A 27888-nucleotide genomic window follows, 5' to 3' on the forward strand; every position below is an offset into this window, starting at 1 on the left:
TACAAATCGCAGGTAAGTATAGGGAGGAAAATGTACGAATATTCGCCACAGCTACAGTATGGGCTCAGCAACTTAGCAACAACTGAATCAACAGCAGTTTGAAGCTCCAGTGAGGGATATTTCTGATATTAACACTGACTGAAATCACTCCCTGAAGTGTAAAAGGTTGGCATTAACTGAGAATCCCACAGAGAACCAGCTCAGACCGCAGCTCTGTGCAGATTTTCAGATTTTTGGTGTGGCTGAAAATCTGCGAGTTAATGTAAAACTGTGGGACGCCGCTCACAAACACGCTCAGAAAAGGTGATTGCATGCCACCTCTACTCTGTGAACATTGGAGCCAGAAAGATGACTCCAATGTGTCCGCTGGGTGTGTAAATTGGCAGTTCTTACGGTTTGAATTAGATTTCCCTGATAAGCATATACCCCTATCCCCTAATAATAATTCAAGAATTAGGATTTTAAATTTTCCTTGTATTGAAAATAAAAATAAGGAGGAAAGCGTGGGATTACTTGTATTAAATTGCTTATCAGTACAGCTACACACCTTTTCGCATATAAATTGACCTGCAGACAGGTTTTCAATTTTACATGCAAGTTACAGCTCATTGTTGTTGTTTTGAGGTAAAAACCATTAAGGGGTGGTAGGGCACGCATTGAGATTTCACTTGTGACATGAAATAACACGCTGTCATGAGAGCGACTAAACATGAATTAACAATTCGAGTGCTGGAGCACAATTTGCAAGGGTTCTAGCAGCTTATGAAATGTATTGATGTTCATGTCTTTCCTCCATGTCAGGATTAGTGTAGAGAAAAGTCCTCCTGTTATTAGAAAGATGGAACCATTTAATAACAGGCTGGGTAGAACACAGATGGTCATACCATCAGTGGGGGTGATAATCAAATTAAAATAACATGCTATGCCAATTTAGTTCCGGTTAGGTAATGTTCTGATACAGGGGGGATACTTGTGTATCATTTGTGCCACACATTTTCTGGTTTAGGGTTAGGTATGACTTTTTTGTACCTGCAAATGCTCTACAAAAAATATTGAACTTTTGTCAATTACTGCAGCTAACATATAGAAAATTAAGTTCAGAGGATGGGTAAATACAGAAATAAAAGGTTGAATTGTTAAATATGAATGTATTTAAGGAAAATATGGAACAAATACAGGTACAACCAAACAGTTCTCTTGCACCACCTATTGGACCATTGTCAAAACACATCACACACAATAGGTAATATACTTACCTGTACATCCTGCTTTAATGTGGAGGTGGAATGCTGTATTTGATTAAATAATAGCCTTTAACCATGTCTCTTTCATGCTTTTATCACTACTTCCTGTGCTGGATTGATTATACACAAATGCTATAATGACTAGACTTATAAAAGCTTCAGCTAAAAGGAAATGTAATAATAGTAATGATATTGATAGCCAACCAGAGGGGCTTTTGGTCAAATTTATTTCGCAGATGTTTAAGTGACATATTTCCAGGAATTGTCTTAACAATTGTATCTTCCGCTATCCCCCCCCCTCCCCCAACAACCAGGAGTAAATGAACGTTGTTTCTTTTAACTTAATTTTCACACAAACTGTACAATATGTGAATAAATTGTAGCACAAGGGATACAAATGTTCGACTTGAGTACCCTTGAATAGACCTATTTGTAGTCTCTTTCATTTTTTTACATTTTATCAAAGATGTATTTTCTCTAAAATCACATTCAGAGATTTTACAGTGTTCATTTTTTGTTGTTTTTCTTTAAAAACACCTTTCCATGTGCTTCAACTCCCAAGCCTTGAACACGTCAGCATTGTCATCAGCGGTGCCACTCTGCAGGAGTCCTCTTCAGGAGAGATATACAAACCATGCTCCAAGACATATGAAGGCATTTCATACAATCAAATATATTGATTAAAAACAGTCAGAGAAAATGGGTATCTTACATAATATTTTCAGAAGCAAACACAGAGACATAAGGCAGATCAAAGGGGAAGTGTAGTACAAGGCCAGCTAACTGAAAAGAACAGCACTATTTGCAGCAAGACATGGTTGAGTGGCATTGTTCCATAAGTGGCTCTCTTTGAGTGGTCCTTTCTGCTATATCATTTCCTTTTCTGTCTCAGATAATGAAGAAACCAATGAAAAGGACGTGGTAGGGAATAAATATGAACAAGAATACAAAAAAATGGAGGGTCTTTCAGTTCAACCTTCATCTTTTGTGGTGCTATCCTCTAGATCCTCATCGCTGTCTAAATCACTGTGAAGCCTCTTGGCCATGTCGTTTCTGCGTCTTTCCTCTTTATTCCCCTTCTTCAGCTGGACTGGATTATTCCCCTTCTTCAGATGGACTGGATTATTCCCCTTCTTCAGCTGGACTGGAAATGGTTTCACTGGTTCAAAAAACAAAAACAGGATCAGTATTTTTTTAACGTGAATTAATTACAATTATTCCCTTTTTTAACCAGAAAATGAATGACCTCATCTTTCGTTTTCTTCCATTTAGTCACTTCTAAGAAACCTAAGCACCCCTCCTGATGATTGTCTTTTAACTCTAACCTGCTGATGGAACAAATTGGTCTTCAGCTCCGCCGCCATTATCGCTGTGACTGGCGCTAACCGTCACTTTCTGTTCCTCGTCTGTGACAATTCGCTGTCTCGCACTCTCGAAAACAGACTTAATGACAATGGAATCCTCATAGATCTGCAGTGGTAAACAGAGACACACATAAACAGCGTGGGTGGTTCTTCACAGGATCCAAAGCCATCTATTAGAATAATAACAGAATGGAGACTGAGAAAAATAAATGTGTTGCATTCAAATAAAAATGTTTCTATTGGGATCACCTGAGACCCCTCCAGGTTATAGGTCTGAGCATTGTGACACAGGAGGAAGACGTCCTTCTCCAAATCCACCACACTTCTGTACTTGTGATTACGCACACGTTCCTGTGAGGCAGAGGCATCAAAACAAGAAATCACTTTTCAGCTTCAACTGTTCAATCAAGCCTTTAATAAGCATTTGACGAGATGGTATTTTCCTCAAGCAAGTAGCTTAAATTGTTTTTTACCAAGAGATAATTGATAAGATCAGAACAGTTGTTTTCAGTGTTGCAAGGTTTGTTTCTTGGTCCATCCAACAATTTAGTCAAGCCTACAATTTAAAAATGTAATGTTGGTATTCATATTTTAACTCAGAGGATACCTATTTGGATAACCCAATGGGTATTTAATATAGATGTGAAATATAATAAATTCATAAAAGTTTCAGTGCAAACTACTGTAAAGTTTTTCTTCAAATTGAAACACGATTCAGAATGTATTGGCATCACACTATCCCTTACAACTTTTGAAATCATTCTCTCAATCAGTATTTACTGAAGAAGTGTTTGAATATGCCATGCACACACCTGTCTGTTGATGCATTATATATCTGCTCGAGTTTCATCTCCCTTTATGTGAGTTTCTGTCAGAAGATAAGATAGCAGGGATGTCTGTGTGTGAGTTGTGAGGCGTTCAGGGACACCTACCCTGATCCTCCTGAAGTCCACGGGCTTCCGGATCAGCTCGTAGTACTCTGGGACCTCCTTCTTAGAGGGGAGCTGCACAAAGCCTTTGCTGATCTGTCGACCCAAGCTGGAAGCACAATGTGACAGTTCACTTCATTTCATTTATCTGATTCTCTTGTCAGTGTTTGATTGAAATGTATGGAATTAGCAAATGCTAGCATGCTAACCTGCTAAGGTTAGCTCAAAGCACTACTTTGCCTTAAGCGGCCTAACAGTGTTTCATGGCAATTATTGCATCTTATTGCTATAGTCCATCTTACAGGCAAGTAAAATAAATCTGATTTAAAAAAGATATGTAAATATAAAAAAACAGAAGCTTTTCTTTAGCATTTTGGGATGAATAAATAATAAATTCATGTTTATATTGAAATGAATAAATGAATGTATGGGTCATGATGTTGTGTTCACACCTGGTCAAAACGATCAGGCCCTGGGTTTGAGGATTTCAGGGACAGTTGATGCGTTTGGACTTACATGTAGTTGCATCACAGTGTCATGACAGAGTCCGTAAATAACTGAGCGCCCTCACCCGTCCTTGTAGTTGATGACCATGTCTACCAGAGTGCTCAGAGTTCTGGTGAGTTCAGGAGGGTTCGGAGGTAGTTTCTCAGCAGGTGGGCGTCCTCGCTTCCTTTTGACCTTTTCCCCTGTTTCCTGCCCGGCCTGCACGTCTGTCTCCCCATGATGATCACTTTTACGCTTCTTTAGACTGATGTCCTCTTCCATCGCCTCCAGGGAACCGTTCTCTGCTGCCTCAGGCTGCAGGGAGAGGAAGCCACATCCAACACACTCAGACAAACTTATAGCGGGAGAGTAAGGCAAATGCTACTGTTTATGTTGTACACACAAAGCCTATATGTGCTCCGTTTGTTAATCAGGTTGCACCTAACATTACATGAACAATGAAAAGATGAAAAGGGAGAATTGTGATTGATTTCCATTCAAAGCTGTACCATTCCCATTCAGTTTAACTCTACCTGTGATTTTCATGTGACAGTTGGGATGCTCAGAAACTGCTAAACACTGTATTTATGTTTTGAAAAGAAATTGATCTTTTAGAAAGACTGAAGCACTTTAGACAGCAATCTATAGAATTTAAGTCCCTTATACCATTTTGTTGACTTGAACACATCTGTACAACTGAGTTTCTCCACAATTACATTAATCTCAAGTTAACCAGAGACATACTCGTAAAGTTATTCAGCATATAAAAAAAACATATCAACTCAAGAAATGTCGAGCAACTAAGACAAAAACCAACTAGTCAACAAATCGACTGAGGAGGCATAGCTAACATTCTCCGGCAAATAAGCAGTACTGGAGTTCAAGCATCCAGAAGTGAATTTGTATTCAAATTAAAGAGCGTTTAATTTATTTAACACAATAGCACACAAATGTGCATGGACTGGGGCGACCCAACTGCTGTGCTGTCTCTGCAAATGTAGGACAGATTATTTTATCTGGAGGCTTTGATGTCAGATGATTATCGAGGGAAGGCAGTATTTTCTTTTATGCACATCAGATGTGAATACATTATAAGGAGCCATGTTATGTCACCACAAATAGTAAAAATGCAGTAAATAAATAACATTTTTCCTGGTTCTTCACAAAATATCAAAATATGAAATAGAAACAAAATGTTCGGTGTGCCTTTTGATGTCTGCTGCATGCCGAGTTGTTTTCAACCATTTCATCACTCCTTTTCAAAATATCTGCTGCAACCACTGTATTTTTCACAAAGGTAATTAGAGACCCGAAACATGAGTATGCATGCAGCAGCTCAGCAGCAGCCCGGCTGGAGAGCAGAGGAGGAGGAATTAGAGAAGGCATGCTGTCCAATCCAAACAGCACATTGATGCATCAATCATACAGCCTCCTACAGTACAAGCACACCAGCATTTACATCCTATAATAAAGCATGCACTTGGAGGAAATCATTTTCTCAAGGACAAAGATTAAAGCATGCTGGAAGATTGTATTTTGCACAGAGGAGCAGCACTGTACAGAACTATAATAATTACAACAGCTTCAAACAATCGAACTGATGGTGACAAAACGCATGATGCACATCCTGACCAAAAATACATGGCAGAGGATTGAGTAACAATAGAAATCCTGTTCATCATCGCTCGGCTCAAATGAATGCTTTAAAAGCCCCGCTGCTCCCTCTGAGGGGCTGCAGTCGTTCACAGGAACACTGGAGGGATGGAGGGTAATCCTAAAAGATGTGTAACACAGCTGAGCCGCCTCATTGACTGTGCATGTGTGTGTGTGAGGCTGTCAGTGTGTGTGCATGTGCTGCTCCATGCTATCTCCTATAACAAGCCTGCCTCTTTCCAGACTTATCTGGCAAAGATTCCCTCTCATCTGTTACAACACACACCTACACACCCCCTCTCTCCCCCTGCTCTCACTCACACACAGACAGACAGAAAGACAGACAGGAATAAACTCGCACCCGCTCTCCTTTCCCAAGCGAGCGCGCGCACACACACACACACACACATTCAAACACACATTTCATCCATCTCTTCCTCTCTTTCCCATGCGATGTAGCCTGGCTGAATCTTGAGAGGAAAGACATGGAGGAGCATATTTACCTGAGTGCAATGTGCAGGCTGGCTACCAGGATCGGCTGCAGCTGTTGGGGAGAGAATTAGCAAGCCAGCATAGCGGCGAGCTGCTAGTCTCTTCATCAGCTGATCACTCAGAAGCAGAGCCCAGAAGGGGGGAGAATAAAAGCGCTATGTTTTCATATACAAATCAATGGGCTGGGGGAAAATAGAAATGCCATACCCATCTCCTGTCTGCAGCTCTCCGAAGTCTTTTTCCTGACTCTGGAAGGCCCCGAGCTTGTCTCCCTCTGCATGTTTTTAATATCGACTGATGCCAGACGGTTTTTTCCCCTCTTCCTACCCTGCTGTTAAAGTTATCGGCTCCATTTTTTTTTTTTCAATTTTGCATTTCAGTGGGAACGTGTCAGCTAGTGCAGGGATCTGAGGAACATGAGTCCAGCCTTCAGACACATAGGACACACTTAGATCATGGTGTGCACGTTTTGGAGCGCGTAATCGCCAAGGGAACACAGGGTCAGAGCCCCTTGTGATTTGTGTAATGACCAAACACGAAAACAAATGCTGCAAAAGAAAATATGTCACCCTAAATCCTTACTTTTTAAAAGAAGTTGCACTCAATCTTTTTATTTCATTTTCTTTATTATTTATAAATGTTTACATTTGTTGTGTGGTTGGACAAAAACGCACCTGGGTGGCCACTGGTCTGAAACTATCTCTGGTGCATGGTCCTAAGCAGTGGTGTTAAGTAACTAAGTACTACTGTACTTGTTAGAATGTTGAGGTACTGTACTTTAATCGAGTATTTTAATTGTATGCTACTTTATACTTATTCTCCTCTACAATTCAGAGGTAAATATTTTACTCCACTAAATCTGTGTACTACCTTTTATTTACTTTTCAGTTATAGATAATTATTCAAATCTATGATCTCAATACTTTTGTACTTACTTGAGTACATTTTGAATAATACACTGAAAAAACTGAAACGTTGACTTTAATTAAATGTATTATGTCAACAAATTACACATAATGTATTAGTTTAGTTGAAAGCAGTAATATTAAGTTTAAATCAAAATATATTAGGTATATACAGTTATGTTAAATCTGTTGACATTTTATTAAAGTCAATTTGAAATTTGTTCAGTGTACAGGACTTTTACTTCAAACAGAGTATTCCTACACTCTGATACTTCTACTTTTACTTAAGTACAAGATCTGAGTACTTTTTTCACCTCTGGTCCTAATTGCTTGTTCTGTGAACATCTAACATGTAGCTGATGGTTTAAAGAACATCGTTTGATAGTTTCTATAAAACAAAACTAGTTCTACGGACTGTGTGTCTGGCCTGTGCAACATCTGGATTAAAACAGACAGGCTGACCAGTGAATCGATTGGTTACTTCTGGATTACGAAACCATAAAGACCTTCTGATTCTGGGCGGCTTCATTTGCCAAATCAAGAGCATTCACCATTAATCATTTATTCGTAACATTATTAATTCATATATGCATTTTACTGTAACCTTAGAATATGTAAATTAAGTGCTAATTTATGTCTTGTTAAGTTTCACAGCTTCCTTATGTTACATATGCCCTCATCTGCCCCCCCAGCCCAAAGTCTAACTGAAGATGTCTCCCTTGTTTGTATACAGCCAGAGCATTCCGGCATGGTGACTAATGCATTCAATTGGACTCAGATTAGATGTCATTTCTGTGCCAAGACACAAAGGGAAAATATCTCCATAACACTAATCTACTGAGCTGTAACAAAAGAGCCATGCTTTTCTAGTTTGGACCGATATTAAAAACATCTGGTTTCTGTGAATCAATTGTTGTTTTTTCCAAGCGTGTGCACAAAATGCTGCAGCAAAACAGCAAACTATGTCAGAATTCGCATCACAGGAAAACAGCACAGACCATGCCACACAGTGAAGTTCTGAACTGAATTTCCTCTAGGGGACCAGTAAAGGGTCCTATTCCTCTTCTAGCAGCTGGCCAAGGCCTTTTGTCATTCTTAACCCTGCAGGGTGTATTTTTACATTACATTCATGCTTTCCAAAGAAAGGCCTTAGAATAGAACCACAAATATACCACCTCTGAATCAACAGCTAGTTTAGGCACTCACTGTTGGATGTCTTGGTTGATATTAGCACAGTCTTTTTCATACTCTTAGCCTCCTAGAAGTCTGTATAACAAAATGCATTTTTTTCTATCAAATTCTCTTAAAAGTTACTTTAAATCTCATGTATTTCTTTATTAGATTAATATGAAGGACATTGCATTCAGTGTTGTTATATTCTTAGATAAAAATGTAAATGGAATTTATTCCCTTCAGTCACCATGAAAAACATTTTATTTCTCGACCATTCTGTATTTGAATGTGTACTACAGTATGCAAGAATACTTTTCACATTCAAAAATAAGGTCAAGGTCTAATGTGTTCTATTATAACAAGTGGAGATTGTGGGGAAATATCAGAAATACTCCTTTTCCTATCAGCCGCTGAAGAGGCAGCAGCTGGCAGTCAAGGTAAACAAGCTTGTCCTGTAGCTTACAAATAATCGTATTAGTAGAAGTATTGACGAGTAAAAACAGGCATCTGAACGGACAGAAGTGACACACGTGTTGGATAACATGCAGTTTAGCCTGCTTCAGCTGACAAGATAATGAGTTGTCGAGCCGCTCACTGACGTCAGCAGAGCACTTCCATCCATGGAGAGCTGATGGGGTTTTGGTAAATTAATGCAGATGGGGCGTGCAATATAAATGTGTCCCCTTTGGTTTGTGACTTTATCTTAGAGGAGAAGACACATGAGATTCAGAGGGCATATATGTATGCTGGAGCAGACGATAGCTGCAGTTTAATAGAAGCTGGACTATCATTTACAGGTTTAATCTCTAAGAAAAGAGGTTGCATTGAGTCTTATTTTCTTAAAGAGACACATGTTGTGAAGCAGAGGAATTAGACCATCATTTAACTGCAAGAACCTTAACATATGCACCACTTGCAGGCTTGAAATAATAAATCAAAGGCAGCAAATGAATCATAAGCCAGCCAAAGTCAAACACATGCAACATACTGTATGCTCTTGTGAACAGAAGACCTAAACACACTGAAAAAGCACTTATTTTTTATTGTGTTTTTTATATACACAGTGGATATTCATTGCTTGCCAGTTTCATTTGACATTTAATATTTTTGTTTCACAAAATGAAAAAGAAGGTAGCCCTTATCATTGTTATTTTTGCTTCTATTCTAATGAGGTGTGATGTTTCTATTCAGTGTGTTAATGTAAAGTGACTGGGTCAGCTAACAAGGATCAAAGAGAGGTATCATGTCATTAGGTTCCCATAACCACTTGCTCAAAACCGCTGACTGTTGCCATGGCAACGGCACATTTTGATGGTAGACCTCCTACAGTTGATCATGGTATTTTATTGCTGTAGCTGGAAAGTGCTCTCAGTCACACTTGCAAAAGCTCTCAGTAAGGTGGCAGAAACGAGAGGGAATGACAACATCATGCAGACATCATCCCCTGCCTATCACGTCCAACTTTAAAACCTATGCATAAGGGAAATGCATTTTTTTTTGTCGTAAATAACTAAAGTGAAAGGATGGATATACAACCCACTGTGTCCTGCATGCTCCACTAATGTCAACAATGTATTAATGATTGATTTCTATATTCTTTAGAATAAATACAGAGAGATTCACACTTTAAAAAAGGGCTATAGTATTTTATGATTTATTGTAATTTATTGTTATTTAATTTATACCTGTTTACATATTTATCCTCTATCAGTGTTCCTATTACAATTAAATAGTGACATGTGGTGCATGGATAATTCAGAATATAATTTGTTTGTACATTTAATACCAACATGGCCGTACAAACTCTCTCTTCTCTAGCTAGGTCTTATGGAGTACCAGGGAGCAGGTTATTCCGAATGTTTTATTCATTCCTAATAGCTTATTAAAAACTGAAATTCAGTTTTAATTTGAGGAGGTGTGAACACGGAGAGTGCCAAGCATTCTTTGATCAGGCCAAAGCCAGTAAAGAATAAGCTAGTCGTTTCTATTGGTCATCTGAACATATGTTTAAAGCATTGTCAGGCCCTATCCTTATGAAAAGATCATAACAACTAGAACCAAGGGAGGTGAAAGGAAACGAGTGGCGAATGGAGGTGTTAAGAGAAAGAACAGGGAGGTAGGTATGCATGATGTTCAGTAAACGACCAGTCAAAATCGAAGGATCCAATGTGTTTTTAAACGGAGCAGAAATAGAACTAGTCTCCCACTTCAAGTATCTTGGAGTCATAATGGACTCGAACTTGACTTTTAAGAAACATATTAAGAAAGTATCCAATACCATTAAATTCAACTTGCAACATTTTAAACAAATTAGACCTTTCAAAACTGTCAATGCTGCAAAGTCATACCTCCACTGTATGATTCTATCCCACATTGAATACTGTTTTACAAACTGGTCGTTTGCTTGTGCCACAAACCTGAAACCCATAGAACAGCTGTACAAGAGAGCTATCAAGGTGTTTGACAGAAAGCCAAATTCATACCACCACTGTACCATCCTTGAGAAACACCATTTCTTGAGTTTTGACAATTTTAAGTCTTTTAAAAGTATGTGCTTTATTTATAAATGTTTACATGGACTGGCCCCCCCCCCTCTTAGGGGAATTCATCCACAGAAAACACACTGGACTCTGCACTAGGTCAGAAACCAGAGGAGACTGTGAGGTCCACCGCAGACGGACCACTTTTGGACAAAATGTCCTCTCCATTAAAGGCAGCTCATTGTGGAATAGCCTCCCAACTGAGATACGGGATTGTCCCACTCTCAATAGTTTTAAAGGTCAACTCAAAGAATGGTTGAGCAACAAACAGACATGTAATCACCGCTAAATGCACTTTTATACAGGGGTATCTCCTCTTGCACTTTATATGTCGTAGCTGCTACATTGTACTGCCATGTGGTAAATGCTTGTATGCTCCTCATGCTCTTTCTGCATGTCATGTATATTATTCTTGTATGTTGTATGTGAGGGGACTGCGGATGGAAATTAGCTTAAAGCTAAAATCCGGCTCATTTACGCTAGTAAGCATTGTTTTGTTTTAAAGTGTTTATCGATGTGCACTGTCCCGGTTCAAATAAACGATTACAAAAATAAATAAATAAAGTAAATCGAACTGGTGTCTGCCAGATGTGAAAATGAGGGAAAGAGATGTTCATGACCCAGTGAAGTTCAACAGGCATTCTTTCCCCAACTAATTGAGTAAGTTATTAACAGCAAATTAAATAAATGTCCATCCCAAACACTGAAACCTTTATTATTATCAACTTTTATTTATCTTCTCATCCAAGCAAGAAAGTTGCATTTCCAAAAGTTAAAATATTCCTGACAGTACATGTCACCAACAAGACCGCCTTTAAAATGACAAAATAAAACATGTTTTTACAACATATCATGCTGTATGATTATTCTATGGAAGCAGTACAGATACAGCAAAAGTATAAACTTAAATACAATTCAATCGTAAAACACAATAGCCTAAAATAAAAAATACGGATGTCCAAAGTCCCCCTAATTGTTTTACTTAATTGACAAAATGGAAACAATTTATAGCTATTTATTATCTATGTTTAGTCATTTGCATATTTACTCTCACATGTCTATGAGTTTGATGGTACTGTATATGTTTTTGTATAATATTATAATACTATTTTGCATACATATATTAAAAAATATCACAATAAAATATAATTTTCTAAATAACAATTATAATGATTAAAGAAATAATTGATTGTAAATATTAGATGACTGCCGGATACAAACATTAATTATTAACCCTTGTTCAGATGGATTAACACTAACTCTGCCATGCGTTACCTGCTGAGTTAATACATACTATGCATTGAATACATTTCAGAGAATAACTAGCATAATGTCATTTAAATGAAAAGTTTGAGTAAGATACTGACACTGTTCAAATTGCCCCACTGTTATGAAGGCTATGATACTGAATCACCTCAAAAATAAGATCCAAAAGCATCAGCCTTTGGGGCATCAGCTCATTCGAAGATGTTTCTGCCACCAGAGGAGGACAGAGACCTGCTGCTGTGACGAGCAGCTGCCTGTTAAAACATATAAACACAATACACGTTTTAGGGGAAACTACTCACAAATACTTTGTTTAAATGTTAGTTTGAACCCACTTACCCCTGTCTGTCCTTTGGAGAAGTTGGCATGTGCATAAAGGAGCACTGCTATGTCATGATGTCCCGCCTCCAGGGCAATGGACAGGGCTGTGCTGTCATCCTGTAAAAACACAAATACATGAATGAGTTCTCTGCTGTATATTGCTCATTGATGGTTTTAATGTACAATCTATTTTGCAGCCCTATTATTTGGTAATACAGATGAGTTTCATCACATTTCATTTAACTCAAAGCGACCTACAGGCCTACCATCACAAATCTCGGGATAAAGATGGACCCTGAACTCAAGCTGGACAGCCAGATCAAGGCAGTAGTTAGAAACAGCTTCTTCCACCTCAGGCAGCTAGCCAAAATAAAGCCTTTTATAAATAGTGACCTTTTTGCAACAGTAATCCATGCCTTCGTCACCTCCTGCTTGGATTATTGTAATGCACTATATATTGGGATAAGTGCGTCCTCCCTTGCTCGCCTGCAGATGGTGCAAAATGCAGCAACACGGCTACTAACTGGCACACGCAAACACGAGCACATTTCCCCCATTTTATCTTCACTCCATTGGCTGCCCGTTCTTTCGAGGATTCAGTTTAAAACTCTTCTATTTACTTTTAAAGCCCTCAATGGCCTGGCCCCGCCCTACCTCGCTGAGCTGTTACACAGCTACACGCCCACTCACACTCTCAGGTCAGCTGATCAGTTGCTCCTGAGGGTGCCAAAAACAAAGTCTAAGCGCAGAGGGGACCGTGCTTTCTCTGCTGCCGCCCCTAAACTGTGGAACGACCTGCCCTTGCTAATCAGACAGGCTCCCACACTGTCCTGTTCACCCACGATTGCGTGGCCACACACAGCTCCAACACCATCGTGAAGTTTGTTGATGACACGACCGTCATCGGCCAGATCACAGACGATGACGAGACGGCGTACAGAGAGGAGGTCGAAAACCTGACATCTTGGTGCCAGGATAACAACCTCCATCTCAACATCAGCAAAACAAAGGAGCTGATTGTGGATTACAGGAAGCAGCAGGGAGAGGGACACGCCCCCATCGCCATCAATGGGACTACGGTGGAGAGAGTCAAAAGCTTCAGGTTCCTTGGGGTCCACATCACTGAGGACCTGACATGGTCTCTTCACACCACCACCATCACCAAGAAAGCTCGACAGCGGCTCTTCTTCCTCCGCAGGTTGAGGAGGTTCAAAATGGATTCCAGGATACTCTGCAACTTCTACAGGTGCACGATAGAGAGTATCCTCACTGGCAGCATGACTGCCTGGTACGGCAGCTGCACCGACCTCGATCGTAAGGCTTTACAGAGGGTGGTGAAAACTGCACAGCACATCACCAGGACGGAGCTGCCATCCATGGAGGACCTTTACTCCCAGCGGCTCAGGAAGAAATCACTACGGATTATCAAAGACCCCCATCACCCCAGCCACAAACTGTTCTTTCTGTTGCCGTCTGGCAGACGTTACCGCAGCATCCTGGCAAGGACAAGAAGATTCGGAGACAGTTTCTTCCCGCGGGCAGTGAGACTGTTAAAAAATTGAACTGTTGAAACAACATCAAACATTCATCTGCTACTCAGTAGTATGTATCTAATACCTAATATATATATATCATTCCAATAACTTGTATATAGACTCATACTGCACTATTCCACATCATAACTTTATTTCATTTTTATAACTATTATTATTTTTGTATTGCTCATGCTCTTATTGTTATTATGTTATGTTATTATGTTGCATTGTTGGAGAAGCCTGTGACATAAGATTTTCAACTGCATAATTACTCTGTAGCTATGTCAGATTGACAATAAAGAACCTTGAACCTTGTCTGTTTTTAAATCCGGTCTTAAAACCCACCTCTTCTCCTTAGCATTCGGAACCAAGTAGATTGTTGCTTTTATTTGCTTTCAGTGGTCTATTGTTTGTACTATATGGTTGTTTATATGTTTTTGTTTTTATTTTTATTTTGTAATTGTTACGTTTATTCTGGTTTGTGTGTTTCGTATCTTTTATGTGATTTTATACTTATTTTTATGTTTTGTGAGCCGAGCTGTGTGATTTTATATTTTATGTATCTCTCTGTACAGCACTTTGGTTTGGAGGTTTTAAAGTGCTTTATAAATGAAGTTGGATTGGATTGGATTGGATCTACGCCATGCTTACAGGACACATTTTTGGGCTTCAGTATCTTACCGAAAAACACTTCAACACTTCCTCCTGCAGAGGATGGTGATGGAACCACCAACCATTCTGTTGTTAGACAACTATTCTTCCCCCTGAGCCTCGTACATATTCCATTAAATACAATTGATTTGCCTTTGTCTCCTTGATATATTGAATGTTAACTCTGCTTTTATAATACTACATGGATGTGAAATTGAACACAAAGTGGGAATCCCTTAGTTTCAAAGCTTGAAGCCACCACATTTTTAGAGGCTGCCCGGAGGCGAGGTACTGACTCACATACACTGTCATTCAGGGTGGCATCACAGTGGTCTTGTGCCAGCAGAAGTCTGACGATGTGGGCGTGTCCGTGCTCGCTGGAGCACATGAGCGCCGTGGAGCCCTCGTCATCCTGCAGGTTGACGTCGGCCCCTCGGTCCAGCAGAGCCCGCACCATGTCCGTCCTGCCGTGACTCACAGCCAGCATCAGAGCCGTCTGACCGGCCTGCACACAGATCATGGGGTCAGACAGGAAACAGTGTTAATGATGCAGAGTTGGCACATGTCAGACATTTCAAATATGGAATCACAGCTTGGTGGTGGAACCATAGAGCTCACACTTTCTCCATTCTTCACTAATTGAAGATATACACACATCCAAAAATATTGTAATGCTTTATTGCATGGTTCTGCAATTTCCTAAAATTGATCTTATATAATTTCCTTGATTTTGTAACATGGTACTAATTATGTCTAAGATTGCTCTTGAACTTAACTTTTTGAAACTTGCAGTAACCCTAACAACCTAAAAAAGTAAAACACATCCAATTTTATATTATTAACGGGTCAACGACATGCTGTTTCTTTATTTCAGAAGTACCCAGAACAGCATTAGGGTCCATTGAGTGAATCAGCAGGGCCCCACAGCCCCTACCACTACCTGAGAGCACACTGACCTGGCTGGCCTTGGCATTGACGTCTCCTTTTGTGAAGAGCTGCTCCACAACTCTCAGTTCCTCTGGACTCTCCACAGCCGCGAGTGCAGCCAGCATGATGGGCGTGTACCCGGCTTTGTTCTGGTGATCAACGTTACACACCTCTGCAGCCATGGTGGTCAATTGGCGAGAGTAGAAAAAACATGGAGTAAAGCAAAAATAAGTAAGGATGAAAACTTTATTTATTTATTGCTTTACTCGCAAAATCTTTCCTTTATATTGACTAAAAAGTTTAAAATTGAAACACTTAGATTGTATCTTCTGACATCGAATGCACACTCATCAAGTGCACAGCCACAACATTACACATATATTTTAGCCTTGCTCAAAGTGCCCACTCTCTACATAGTTTACATTTGAACTTGCCTACACGAGCCACATGAAGTGCATCCTGTAAAGCACAGAACTACCTTCACTAACAATTTCAGAAGAGGTTCAATTCAAGTTATTTTGTTACCATCATACAAAGTACATGGTCATTTGAGTATTCATTTTATGCAACATAATAACAATCTCTAATCATGCTTTTGAAAGGTTAAAAAATAACATTGTATATTTTGTAACAGTGGGTTAGTGTTTAGTTTGAGTTTGCTGATTGTTATGCTCCCATTCAACCATACAGAGGAAGGATCAATCTCTTTTGAAAAATGTAGAAAAGCTTGTTGATAAAAAATAAGTAAAAATGCTATATCCCCTCCATTAGAAGTGGATTTCTAAAGTACATCTTCGTATCTGTCGTAAATATTGTTATTTTCAAAACAGATTTAATGGTAAAACCGAACATATTTTGTCGCTGGTTATGCAGCAGCCTGCCAAATGTATTTCCTTCATCCTGTTTTTGCAAAAATCTATTATCCTTATTACCCTTTGGAGTTTGAAAAGAGTGCACCTGGGATAGGCAATAGCATTAAGATATACAAACAATTTCCTTATTTTAAGTCATTATTGTGAACATTAGAGCTTATTTGACTCATTTGTTGTATAAAAAACCCCATATGATGCACTCACTGATTCACTCAATGTAACCTAATTAGGGAGCATACTGTAGATACACAGAACCAGAGCACTAATGCACAATGTTGTAAGAACACATAACACCCTCTACATTGCTGTACCTGCATCAAGCAATTTCTTGACAATTGCAAAGTGGGAGTGGGACACACTGTAGTGCAGAGCTGTGTTTCCATTGCCGTCAGCCATGTTAGCTATATGTTGCAATACTGAAGGTGAAATGACCCGAAATGCAGACAAGTAATCATCCATTGAGTCAGGAGTGGCTGACTTTTGGCTGGATACAGAAAACCACTCTTGCTCGATTGTTTGTAGACAGTCATGCTGCAAAAGGACAAACAAATACATGAATGTGTTATTTGCTACTATAAAAGTCACCATCATTTAAAGTACTTTGACGATAAAGGAGAATCTTCTTCTTACAAGAATGTAAGAGAAATAACTTTGAACTTCATTCTCTCTATTTGTTTACCAAATTATCCTGGCAGCAAGGAGCCTCTTTTACTCCTTTCAAAAATGTCATTCCTTTCAAGCGCGAGACAAATGGAAAATGACAGAGCCGACACATACCTGTGCCTTTTCTATCCAATGCAAAAGCCATTTCTTTTTTAAATAGTATGCTTGAACACACCCTGCCTTAGCATATCTCCGCAGCCATGCAGTGACATTCAATTCAACATGCACACACATTCATACACACATGCACATAGAGTGACCTTCAACAAGCTGAATATATTGAACAAAACATACCAATTCTCTGCTGGATAATGGTGGGTCATCACTCAGGTGCATCTTCAAGGCTTGACAAGCAGAAAACATATTTTCACTTAACTTACACCTGAAAGGAATAAAGGCTAAAGGTTACACAGTGTGAGTTCAGACCTGAGCAGAACCCTTAAAGGTTTGACTGACATGTGCACAATATTGAACAATATTGTTGTACTGAGATTTTTGGGCTTTAAATCATTACCTCTGTGAATGTGGTGTTGGAGTCCCTTTTGACCCCTTGTTGGAACCACCTTTGCCCTTCCTTCCTTGCGTTCCATCTTGAGAGGTTTCCCTTGAATTTTTGTTTCCCCTCTTTTCCACTTCCTCAGAGTTTGCATGCTCACTGGCACAACATTCGTAAGAGGACATGGGATCCAATCTAAGGGCAAAACATGGGAGTCAATACATAAAATATGCTGTTATACTTATGTCTTCAACAGTTTTGACATTAGATGATTACCCTGTGGTCACCCTCATGAATTTCATGCTCTTCCTGGTGCTGCTACAACCCTGGTCGCCATTTTGTTTCTTCATTACAGACCGCACATCGGGATAAGATGACCTGTCTAGAAACAATCGAAATCTTTACATACACCACAATTAGTATTGTGTCATATGCACTGTATTTGATCAAGTACTCCAAAGACGCAGATATCCCCGGCCTAGGATATATTCATCATGCTTAATAGTTTCTTACCAATCTGAAGGCCTCATTTTAAAAAGGGAAAGTTTCCTCTATAAACAGATGCTCCTACGATGTCACTCAATTTTAGACCCACTGCCACAGACTGGTATGTGGTACGAGACGCCCTCCAAAACCAGACATCATTCCAAACATTACAAGAGTATACCTCAAAAAGTAAACACGCAGCGCCTAAGGCAGCCACTTCCTCTAAACCTAAATTAAGTTTAGAGTGGGCCTTGGGAGCTTCTTTCACACAGACATATGCTTACCCAACCAATGTTTACTGTCTTCATGTGTAGATTACCTTTATAACACATAGACACAGACATGTGCATGTTTACCTTGCAGATTAGAGGATGCCTGTTGTTCCAACATCTGTATCATTCTTTTCACCTCTGAATTAGTGCCACTCTGTTGGCAGAATCCTGGGTTTGCTTGGTCCCACTTGGAAGAGTCATCTAAGAGTGGAGATGGACATTGAAACTCTCCGCTGACTGCAACAGAGAAAAAGTGTAATGTTGATGGTTGATTTTAATAGTTCCAGCACAATGATACAAACATTACAAATGTTTATGTTATTATAAAATAGTGAAACAAAGTAACTAAAGGTGTTTTTGGCCAGTAGTGCCACACTGTTGTAATCAGGTGGTACACAGGATGTGATAGACTTTCGTGATCAGGATTACAATAATTCAAAGGTTTGGAAAGCTATATGATGTGCCTTGGTTTAATGCTATTTCACTGACCTGTTGGCAGTACGATGTGATTAAATGAGGAGGATACGCACAATGCTTTTTGGTCAGATACATTAGCAAAAAAATCTGCAATGTTACCTGATGGCTGAGGACCTAATGGATGGACTTCTGTTTCTCCTTGTGCTGCAGTTTCGTTATTGCAGGACAGCTTGGAGTTGGCACTTCCTTGGCTACTGGGTTGTGGGACAAATCCTTCTCTCCTCTGAGGTTGGCCATCAGTCAGCAGGTCCCCATTCTCCCTGAGAAGCCATTGCATCTTCTCTATGTAATGGTTCAGCTCGGGGCCCCACTGAGACTGTGAAGATCTCTGGATCATCTGGCCAGGTGCATTGCATGAGACGGACAGATCCTGTATCCTCCCCTCCCCTACACCAATGCTCCTTGTCTTAATGGGGTCAGGTAGATGAGAGGGTCCAGAGGCCATATTCCGGGTTTTCAGCCCAATCAGGAAATGATCATTAATGTTTGTAAATCCAACACCAGCGTCTCGGGTTAACTTGGCGGCAGTCCCTGTTGTTTGGTTTAAGGCACTTCCTTGTATATTTTCAGTTCCTACACCAATAGTGCGGGTCTCTGGGGTACATTTGATGTCTTTGACCCCGTTGCCTACTGACACTGTCCTAGTAAAAGTCTGAGTGGTGTTGGTGTGCTTGTCTTGGGTACTTAAGACAGTATTAGTGCTGGAGTCCGTGTTAAAGGCATGGCTGGTGTTGGTAAAGCGAGACACTGAACTGGATTCTGTGTTGGTACGCTGACAAGCTGTCCGAGGTGATGCCATGACTCCCAGATCTACTCCTCTGACTTGATCTGTGGAAATACCTTGAGACACAACTTCCTTTGCCTCACTGACTATCACATCAACAGAACAGTCCCCACAACCCACTGAACGATACTTAATCTGTTTTTTCTTAGAACCCAGATTCTCCACTAGTATCTCAGTGTTGGTTTCTGCATCACATAACTTTATCGCATTTCCAACTCCCTGTGTGTTTGTAGAAATGTGGATCCCCACACCCTTTTCCATGGTCTCCACCCGCTCCCTGACCTCCCAGTGGCTCATGGGTTCATCTGGTCCTGTACAAACACTCTTAAGCTCAGGCCCGTAACAAGATACTCCCACAGTCTTCACCTCTGTTTCCTTCCCTGTGCTGGCATCTTGGAGCTCTGTGTGATTTCCCACACCCTGGCTTGTGGTGTGGGGCCTTGCCTCAATGCTTTTGCTCTCAGTGCATGGTCTTGCAGAGCAGGCTTTATCAGCTCGGTTCCTTGCTCCTGCAGCATGAAGCTCCAGTTTCAGACGACTCATCTCTGTCTCGAGAGCTGATTCCTTCAACTCTGCTTCCAAGTAACAAATTCTCTCCTTCAAGGCACCAATTAAAAATTGTTGGGCATCAATCTCTGCTTCCCGTTCTGTGTATAGTCCAAGATTCTCTTCGGTCACTTCTGTTGCAATTGACCTCGTCTGTACCTGATCAGTGTTCACATATTTGTTTTCTTTAGTTGGTTTAGACAGGGTGATATCTATATCATTATCAGTTACAGCTGCGACTGACTTGATAGCATTGTCATGTAGAGAGCTTTGGCCTTTTCCATGCATTGTTTGCAAATGTTTGCCCTTGATGGTTCTTTCCAATGCCTGCATCTCTTCATTCAATTGCCTGAACTCCTTAAAATTGGTGTGGTCATTTCTCAATAATTCCTCAAGTTCTTCCTCTGTATTAATCGTGGTCTTAATGTCAGACCTTTCCATGCTATCGGCTCTCTTCCATATCACACAATTGACGTCCTCGTTGTCACCTTGGTTCTTGAGCTGAGAGACCAGTTGCCTCTTCTCCTCCTGGAGGACTGAGATGTTTACCTGGAGGATAGGGATGATTGTCACCTGCTCCTCCAGCTCCTTCAGCCTCTGCAGAGCTACCACCATCTGGTCACGAACATGCTGCAGGTGCATGGGGCCGAGACCTGTCGCTGGTGTGGTTCTGCCAGAGCTCTGTGGACTCTGTCTTAGGCATCCTGTGCTGCCTCTACTGCCTAAGGACGAGCTAAGGTGGACATGCATATCATCTCCTGTGCTAGTAGGCTTGTTCCCATTGATGTTCAGGTTATATGCACCCAGGCCAGTGAAGGGGGAGAGAGACCCATGGGAGCTTACCCCTCCAAAGCTGGCCAGTCGTCGACGGGGTTGGGGCTGAGGTGGAAGCTGTGTCTTAACCTCCTGTTCCAAGTGGTTTAAGGTTTCCATAATGGTATCTCCCACCACAGGGCTTTGTTTTTGTGAAGGAAAAGATCTTGCAGCCGGCTGAGGCTTTGACTCTACCTGAGAGGTAGTGGGTCCTTGACCCCGTGAGGGTTTGTTATCCAATGAGGAACCATGTGGTGGAGGAAGAGGAGGTCGACGGCTGGTTGTAGATGACATGCCCAGTAGTCTTGTATCATCACTGCTAGATGATGACAATGCTTCTGCAGAATACCACTGGCTGGATGAAGCGCTGGATGATTTTTCTGCATTGTTGATGGCCACTTTTGGCCTCCTTTTAAGGCTTAGCCGCTTAATGTTGGCGTTGTTTTGGAAATGGTCCACACACTTGATGTAGTCCAAGTCTGGATGATAACTGTAGTCAATGCCCAGGCAGTTAGGAGCACACTCTTCAGTGCTTTGACCTGTGATTTAAAAATAAGTTAAAAACATTTCCTGCTTTGTGTCTTTAGTTTCTTTTAAAGTAAGTTTTAAAATAGACAATGCATTTACAACTGGAAAACTACTTATAATAAAGTTGGTAATTGTTTTAACTCCCAATACTGGGAAACACAACGTTTTATTAAAAATACACTTACTATTTAAAAAGCTTAATGCTATATACTTCTCCCCTTAGTTTCTTTTTCTTTACTTACCTCAGTATTATATTTTCAAAAGCAACCATCGAGCGAGTCTAAAGCCTTCCTTCTATCACCTCGAGATGTTTTTGAATATAAACTCTCTGAGCCTGTCCCACAAGAAGAGGAGGGACAGAGGAGGAACTTCTAATTTTGTAGACGCTCTGTTTTCAGTAGTCATTTCTCTCTAAATGGTATGTCTCTCTACATAGACTGAACCCGCTCTATAATTACAATTCAACTCTCCCTCAAAAAGCCTGACCAGACTCTTGGCAGGTTTTCTCAACCACAGACATCTTCCAAATATTTCAGCAAGTAAACATACAAAAATGAACAGAAATCCTTTGCACTTGAAACAGGTAAAGATGCATATACAATACAATCTTTTTTCTTTCTAGTTGAGAGGACTATGTGTTAAAGTGTCTTTTTGATTTTTAAATTCCAATACAACTCATTCAATAATAGGAATAATTTGTTGTGTGCATTACGAATAACATAAAACTTAGGAAATTCACATAGACCATTAGAAATCATTCTATTTTGAAATTAATAATAATAGTTACCTGACACATTTCTCCAAATGTAACTGCCTTGAGCCATTTGTGTGATTCACAAAGTATCAGAAATGAAGGGATCCTTTTATATCCAGCTTGGAATTTGAATAAATCTGTATAAAACAAAATAAGCAGGTTAAGCATGCTTCATTTCTTGATAATTAGCTTTTCCTGTACATGTATTGTCCTACTGCTTCCCTCATTCAATCTGTCTGTCTCTCCCAGCCTGAGTCCAGCAGTCAATAACAGCTTCCATTACAATGCTTACATATAGGAAATACAATACCAGGCCATGACACATTATAGTTAATTCTGCAAAAAGTACAGTGAGACAAGGGCTAAGCCTTGGTGCACAACAGTGACTCACCGCATTACAATGCCATATCATTTTCTCATCAGTAAGCAGTACCTTCAGTTCTCAGCACATTGAGGTTTTAAAGAGAGCTACTAATGCACATAGTCTGTAGGCCTGTCAGTGTCTTGTAAGGTACACATTTGTATTACCTTTATAGTAAGTCAGTTACATATGCCGGTCAAAATATGAATAGTAAGGTACAGTAGTTTTGAAAATAAGATACCATGAGATAGGCAAATATAAATTAGGTTGTTCCAGCAGCAAAAGCATTACGATTCAACATAAAATATAAAAAAAATAGAGCTAGAATGTCACTGTATATAAAGAATGTATACAATTATCTTAGAATACACTGCTGTCAACATCACTATGGTTTCACTTCCTGCTTTTTCATCCGGTTATCAGTACCAGTCTTCTTCAATTAAACATGAACACTGACATATAACGTTAAGAATATGCATATTATGTGTCAGTAAATAAATTCCCACTTCACATGGAAATCAGGCTGTCTCCACACTGGCATTTTAATCTGAAGCCTGAATGAACACATGACATCAAGCCTCAGGCAATACATCCAATATGTTTAACAAGCTCTCTTTGGATGCAGCCACAGTGACCGAAAGTACTATTTCTGCTGCTCTCATGTTATAGAGTGACTTGGGAAAACTCATTGTAGGGAAGCAGATTGAAGTTTGCAGCTAAAGAGACAGAAGAAATGCTTGGAAAAACAGAACATGGAACAAACGGATGAGGTATGAGTGGATGAGAAAGATAAAGAAAGACACAAAAATAAATACATTAAGTATATTTTAAGGCTTTCGGAGTCCAAATTCTCATTACATCATTAATTTACTAACCTAAAATCTCATTAAGTACTTAACTTAAATTAAGATAAAAACACACCTGGGTTACATTCACTGGTATGCAGTAACTTAAAATCAAATAGTGTAGTGCGAAATAGGGTTTAGCAAATAGGTACTGTATTCTTTTCAAACCAATCTTTTCTTTGTCTTGTGAATAACTAGAAACAAAAATAAGTGTGTCCCGGCCAAAACAAGCAGAAATAACAAAGACCTCACGAAGTTTGACTGCAAAAACCTTAAAGGTCCCATGTCATGCTTTTTCCGGGTGCTAGTGGAGCCTCACGGCCCGTCCACACAGCGGCATGCGTTGAAGCTTCAACGCTTCTGCCCATTCACTTTGAATGGGGTGACGTCACGTTTCGCCAAACTGCATTGTGGGAGCGAAGCGTAGCTTCAAAAGCGTTGCTCGCTGCAAAAGTTGAGCAATGTTCAACTTTTGAAGCTTCGGCGGAAGCGTCAGCCAACAGAATCATATGCCACTACAAGCTCTAGCCAATCACACCGTGTGTCCGGGGCGGGAGATTCATGTGATTGGTCGAGTTTCAGCCCCCCCCCGCCGGCAAGCTTCAATGCACGCTGCTGTGTGGACGGGCCGTTACAGCAGCGAAACTGTGGCGCGCTTACACTGTAGGTGCGCCGCGTTTGGGGGTTCGGGTGGGGGGGTGCGGGTGCTAGTGGAGCCTCGCAGATGGGGGTGCTGCAGCCCCCTCAGCACCCCACCCCCTTCCCGCGTCCATTCGCGATGTCTCGCTGTCTCGCAGAACCCACGCGGCAAGCAGGAAATGAACCCAGCTCACACTGTCCGCTCCTCGCAGCAGCGAGCCACGCAACGTCTCGCCAACACGGCACCCAGACGCCACGCAGCATTCTCATCTGTTTGTCATTACTGGTGTCATTTTCTGGTTGCTAACGCCATTGTAACACATAATCACTGATGTTCCGCTGTAACGGTGGTGGACTCATCAGAACAGAGTGGGCGAGCTGACCAATCAGAGCACAGTGGGCTCACAGGGAGGGGGGGGACAGGAGCTCCAACAAGCCGTGTAGGACAGAGAGTGAATACACATACTATACAGAGATGCTGTATGAGAAACCAATGTGAGTTTGGAAAATTGCACAATATAAATCTATTCTAGTAGACCTCAACAATGGAATTATGCTCAGTAGAAATGGCCACGACATGGGACCTTTAATGTCACATGTTTTGAAGGATGATTTTTTTTTAAGTCTAATAAATATAAAATCATTGTTATCAGTTGCAAGTGTGTATTTGTTGTAATAATGACGAAAACATAATACATTTCAATTTCACAGTAATTATAATAAAAACGTAGCTCAAGCATTTATGCAACTTCATTTGAAGCGTGTGTGTGTGAGGGGCATCACCGTGTGTGTGTGTGTAGGGTCGGTGACCAGAGGCCTGTACTACGAACCTGGTTCAACCTAACCTGGATATGTTTAGTTACCCGGCTTACCTAATCCAAAACAAACGCGCTCTCGCTAAACTGTCCTACGACGCTGGTTATCAACTCGTTAACTCAAGCCAGCTTTGCCCTATCTAGTTAGGTGCGTGTTCACATGAAAGGGGTGGTATTTGGAACATTCGACCAATCACAAACATGGACAAGCGTACTGACAGCGCAGCGCATCATACTTCCTGAATGAAAAGTAAACTATAATTAGACAAATATGAAGATGGGTGAATACAGCTGGTAAAAGAAAAAGTGTTTGAATGCGTACATTAACAGGTTTATGATATCACTGACCCATCTAAGACACGAGTGGATCTGACTTTAATTACATTTGACTCGAGTGTTTCGTCAACTTAATGTGTTGCTTAAAATAATACTTCTGCATACAGTATGTGACACTGTAAGTGTTGCACGGCCAGATACGGCTCAAGAAGCTGACTCAGATAAGGAAATATATGATACATTATGATGTGATATGATGTGATATGAATGATAATGTCCACAGTACATGACCGTTACATATATGATATGTGTGTAATGTGTATTTGTAAAGCGCTTTGAGCATCTGGCGCTATAATAAATGTAAGGAATTATTATAATGGGACACATCGACGTCTGCACTCACAGTGCCGCGGACTGTACGTAATGTTACTTTGATCCGGTTACTTATGTTGTGGCAGATATTTAAGTAAGCTTTCTTAACGCTAATGTTATAATAGTCAGATTGCTCTGAAGATGGGAGGTGATATTCTATTCATTTTCACGTTCACACAGTCGGTGATTTTTGCCGGCCGTTTTTCCTGCAACGGCAGTCTAAACTGTATTTCCTTTCTCCTGTAATATGACTTTATCGCTTTAAACTCCGCACACTGAGCTCTGATTGGTCAACAGGCGGTGCTTTCACTGAGTTGATCTCTTATCCTGGAACCTAACCTGCTCCGGACCAGGCTAGCCGTTCAGCATAAGTTACCATGGAGATCTAGCCCGCTAAGAAGTGAACCAGCATCGTAGGACCGGAAACCCAGAGTTTTCCCTGAAGTTAGCTCGCTAAGCAAAAATCCGGCTTCGTAGTACAGGCCTCTGGTGTCCCGCTTTGTGCGGGACTGCACACACAGCATTTTTATCATTTGTCCCGCGTCCCACAAATTGCGCTGACAGTCGACAGAGGCCCACAGAGGTCCACAGTGTACCCCCCCTGTACCCCCCCCCCCCCCCCCGTTGACAGTTCACGAGCGCATCCATAGTGTCTCTCCCTCCGTCAGAATTGGTTGAGTCCATGACAGACCGTTTCCGGTCTTGCGGAATAGAGAGGCGAAGTCCCTCCCTTTCCGGGGGAGCTCCATGGGCCTTATTTCGGAAAAGGTATGTATTGAAGGCAATGGCGAGAGAAAGATTATCTTTCGATCCCGTTTGAATTGTGCCACGAATTACACATATGATGTTTGTCAATTTAAAAGATAATTTTGGAAGTCAAAAAAATAAAAATGTGTCGTAAAACTGTGAAGTAACACTTTTTTTGTGTGAAACCGCTCAATGAACTACATCTCCCGTCTCGCACCACACACCAAGACGGCCGTCACGTTGGCACATTTCACTTTCTTTCAGAATGAGGCGAAAAGTATTAAAAGAGGTGAAAATCACTACAAGTCTGGGCATGTTGAGAGCTGTACATACACAAAAGGGGAGTTAGTCGGTTCCGTAAGAGCCAGCATGCGGGACCGGGATTCTGGGATTTATAGTCTTTCTAGTTGCGTATTTTTCATAGTCTTATATTTCAACAGTTTTACGACAACCTGTGACTTTTTTTACATGAAATCTTTTTTTTAAGATTGACAAACATCATATGTGTAATTCATGGCACAATTCAAACGGGATCGAAAGATAAGTTTTCTCTCCCCATTGACTATTAATACATACTTTTTCCGAAATAAGGTCCCATGGAGGTCCCCGGAAGGGGAGGGACTTCGCCTCTCCAAAAATAATCACCCCCCCTCCCCCACTGCAGGTGGTCAAGATGTCTTCATTATCATTTCGCTTGGGAATTTCAATCCACCAAAGCTTTACTCAATGTTTGACACTCAGAGAACCTGCTGAAACAGGTATGTACGCCTATTCCTAAAAAATATAAAGTACACTGATTAAGTCGAAAATGACTTAATGACCCAACATTTACCCACACTGAATTGCTTAAAATTGCTTAAGCCTGACGCCTTGTGGTCACGGTGAGATAAGATACACTTTAACAATTATATCATGATTTTACTAAATGCTTTCTTTGCGGTGAACGGAATACTCTTATTGTTTTTCTGTTTAATTTTGGAAGTTAGCACGCATTCACCTGTTAGCCCACGTTAGCTAGCTAACAACGTGATGGGATGCCACTTACCTTTGCAGGGGAAGGTAACAACAGGTTAGGGTGATGAGAGAAGATAAACATAATGTGACAAAGTATCAGTTGCAAAAGTCGGGTAGCATTTTTAAGACATAAATGCGAAAGCGAGGATATTTGTTCTTCTCTTTTCTTCTTTATTTCTGCTTTGGCTGTGAAACTAAATAAGTTTGCAGCAGTGGGACAGCTACTGCGCATGTGCGGAGAGCTGTCACCATGCACAGCAGGCTCCTGGGAGTCAGGTGATGAAAACTCCTCAGTGAATTATTAATGATGGCTTTCCTTCTTTTGAATCGATTACACAGCTACACACTATCATTTTGTCTCCATTGTCGCTGAGGCATATTTTTTAAAACGTTCTGCAGGCTTCCCTCCAGGAGAAGGGCTGCTTCTGTTTTGGCTAAATGTAGTCTAAATCAATAATTCTATTTTTTTTAGAATATGCATTATGTTCTTACACAAACTCACCCTAATGCTTACACTCTTACTGTCCATTTACCGTAATCAAACATCATTACTTAGATATATGTTATAATTTGCCAATAATGTTCACCTTTCCTTCTTGAAGCTATCCATGGATTCATTCCTCTTACTGTATGACTACAAAT

General features: G+C 40.6%; 2 protein-coding genes across 3 annotated transcripts; both read right to left on the reverse strand.

Moving 5' to 3' along the window:
- Positions 1-1453: 1453 nt before the first annotated feature.
- On the reverse strand, positions 1454-6597 carry LOC117476692 (probable global transcription activator SNF2L2). 2 transcript variants are annotated; one of them, XM_034123394.1, is made up of 6 exons: positions 6376-6597; positions 4109-4338; positions 3541-3646; positions 2858-2959; positions 2570-2714; positions 1454-2403 (listed from the first exon to the last, which is right to left on the reverse strand). In XM_034123394.1, exons 2-6 carry the CDS (start codon positions 4303-4305, stop codon positions 2216-2218), a joined length of 738 nt encoding a protein of 245 aa, XP_033979285.1. In that variant the 5' UTR covers positions 4306-4338; positions 6376-6597; the 3' UTR covers positions 1454-2215. The 2 variants fall into 2 exon arrangements, with proteins under 2 accessions (XP_033979285.1, XP_033979283.1); XM_034123392.1 differs by having other exon boundaries at positions 6180-6597.
- A 5246-nt stretch (positions 6598-11843) lies between these two features.
- Positions 11844-27315, reverse strand: LOC117476711 (KN motif and ankyrin repeat domain-containing protein 1-like). Its single transcript, XM_034123420.1, has 12 exons — positions 27278-27315; positions 22211-22314; positions 18852-21434; positions 18360-18512; positions 17794-17899; positions 17536-17712; positions 17316-17403; positions 16670-16889; positions 15516-15658; positions 14864-15064; positions 12392-12490; positions 11844-12306 (listed from the first exon to the last, which is right to left on the reverse strand). Exons 2-12 carry the CDS (start codon positions 22245-22247, stop codon positions 12244-12246), a joined length of 3870 nt encoding a protein of 1289 aa, XP_033979311.1. The 5' UTR covers positions 22248-22314; positions 27278-27315; the 3' UTR covers positions 11844-12243.
- Between the last annotated feature and the right edge of the window lie 573 nt (positions 27316-27888).

This window comes from Trematomus bernacchii, unplaced genomic scaffold (assembly GCF_902827165.1).
Source record: "Trematomus bernacchii unplaced genomic scaffold, fTreBer1.1, whole genome shotgun sequence".
Classification (NCBI taxonomy): Eukaryota; Metazoa; Chordata; class Actinopteri; order Perciformes; family Nototheniidae; genus Trematomus; species Trematomus bernacchii.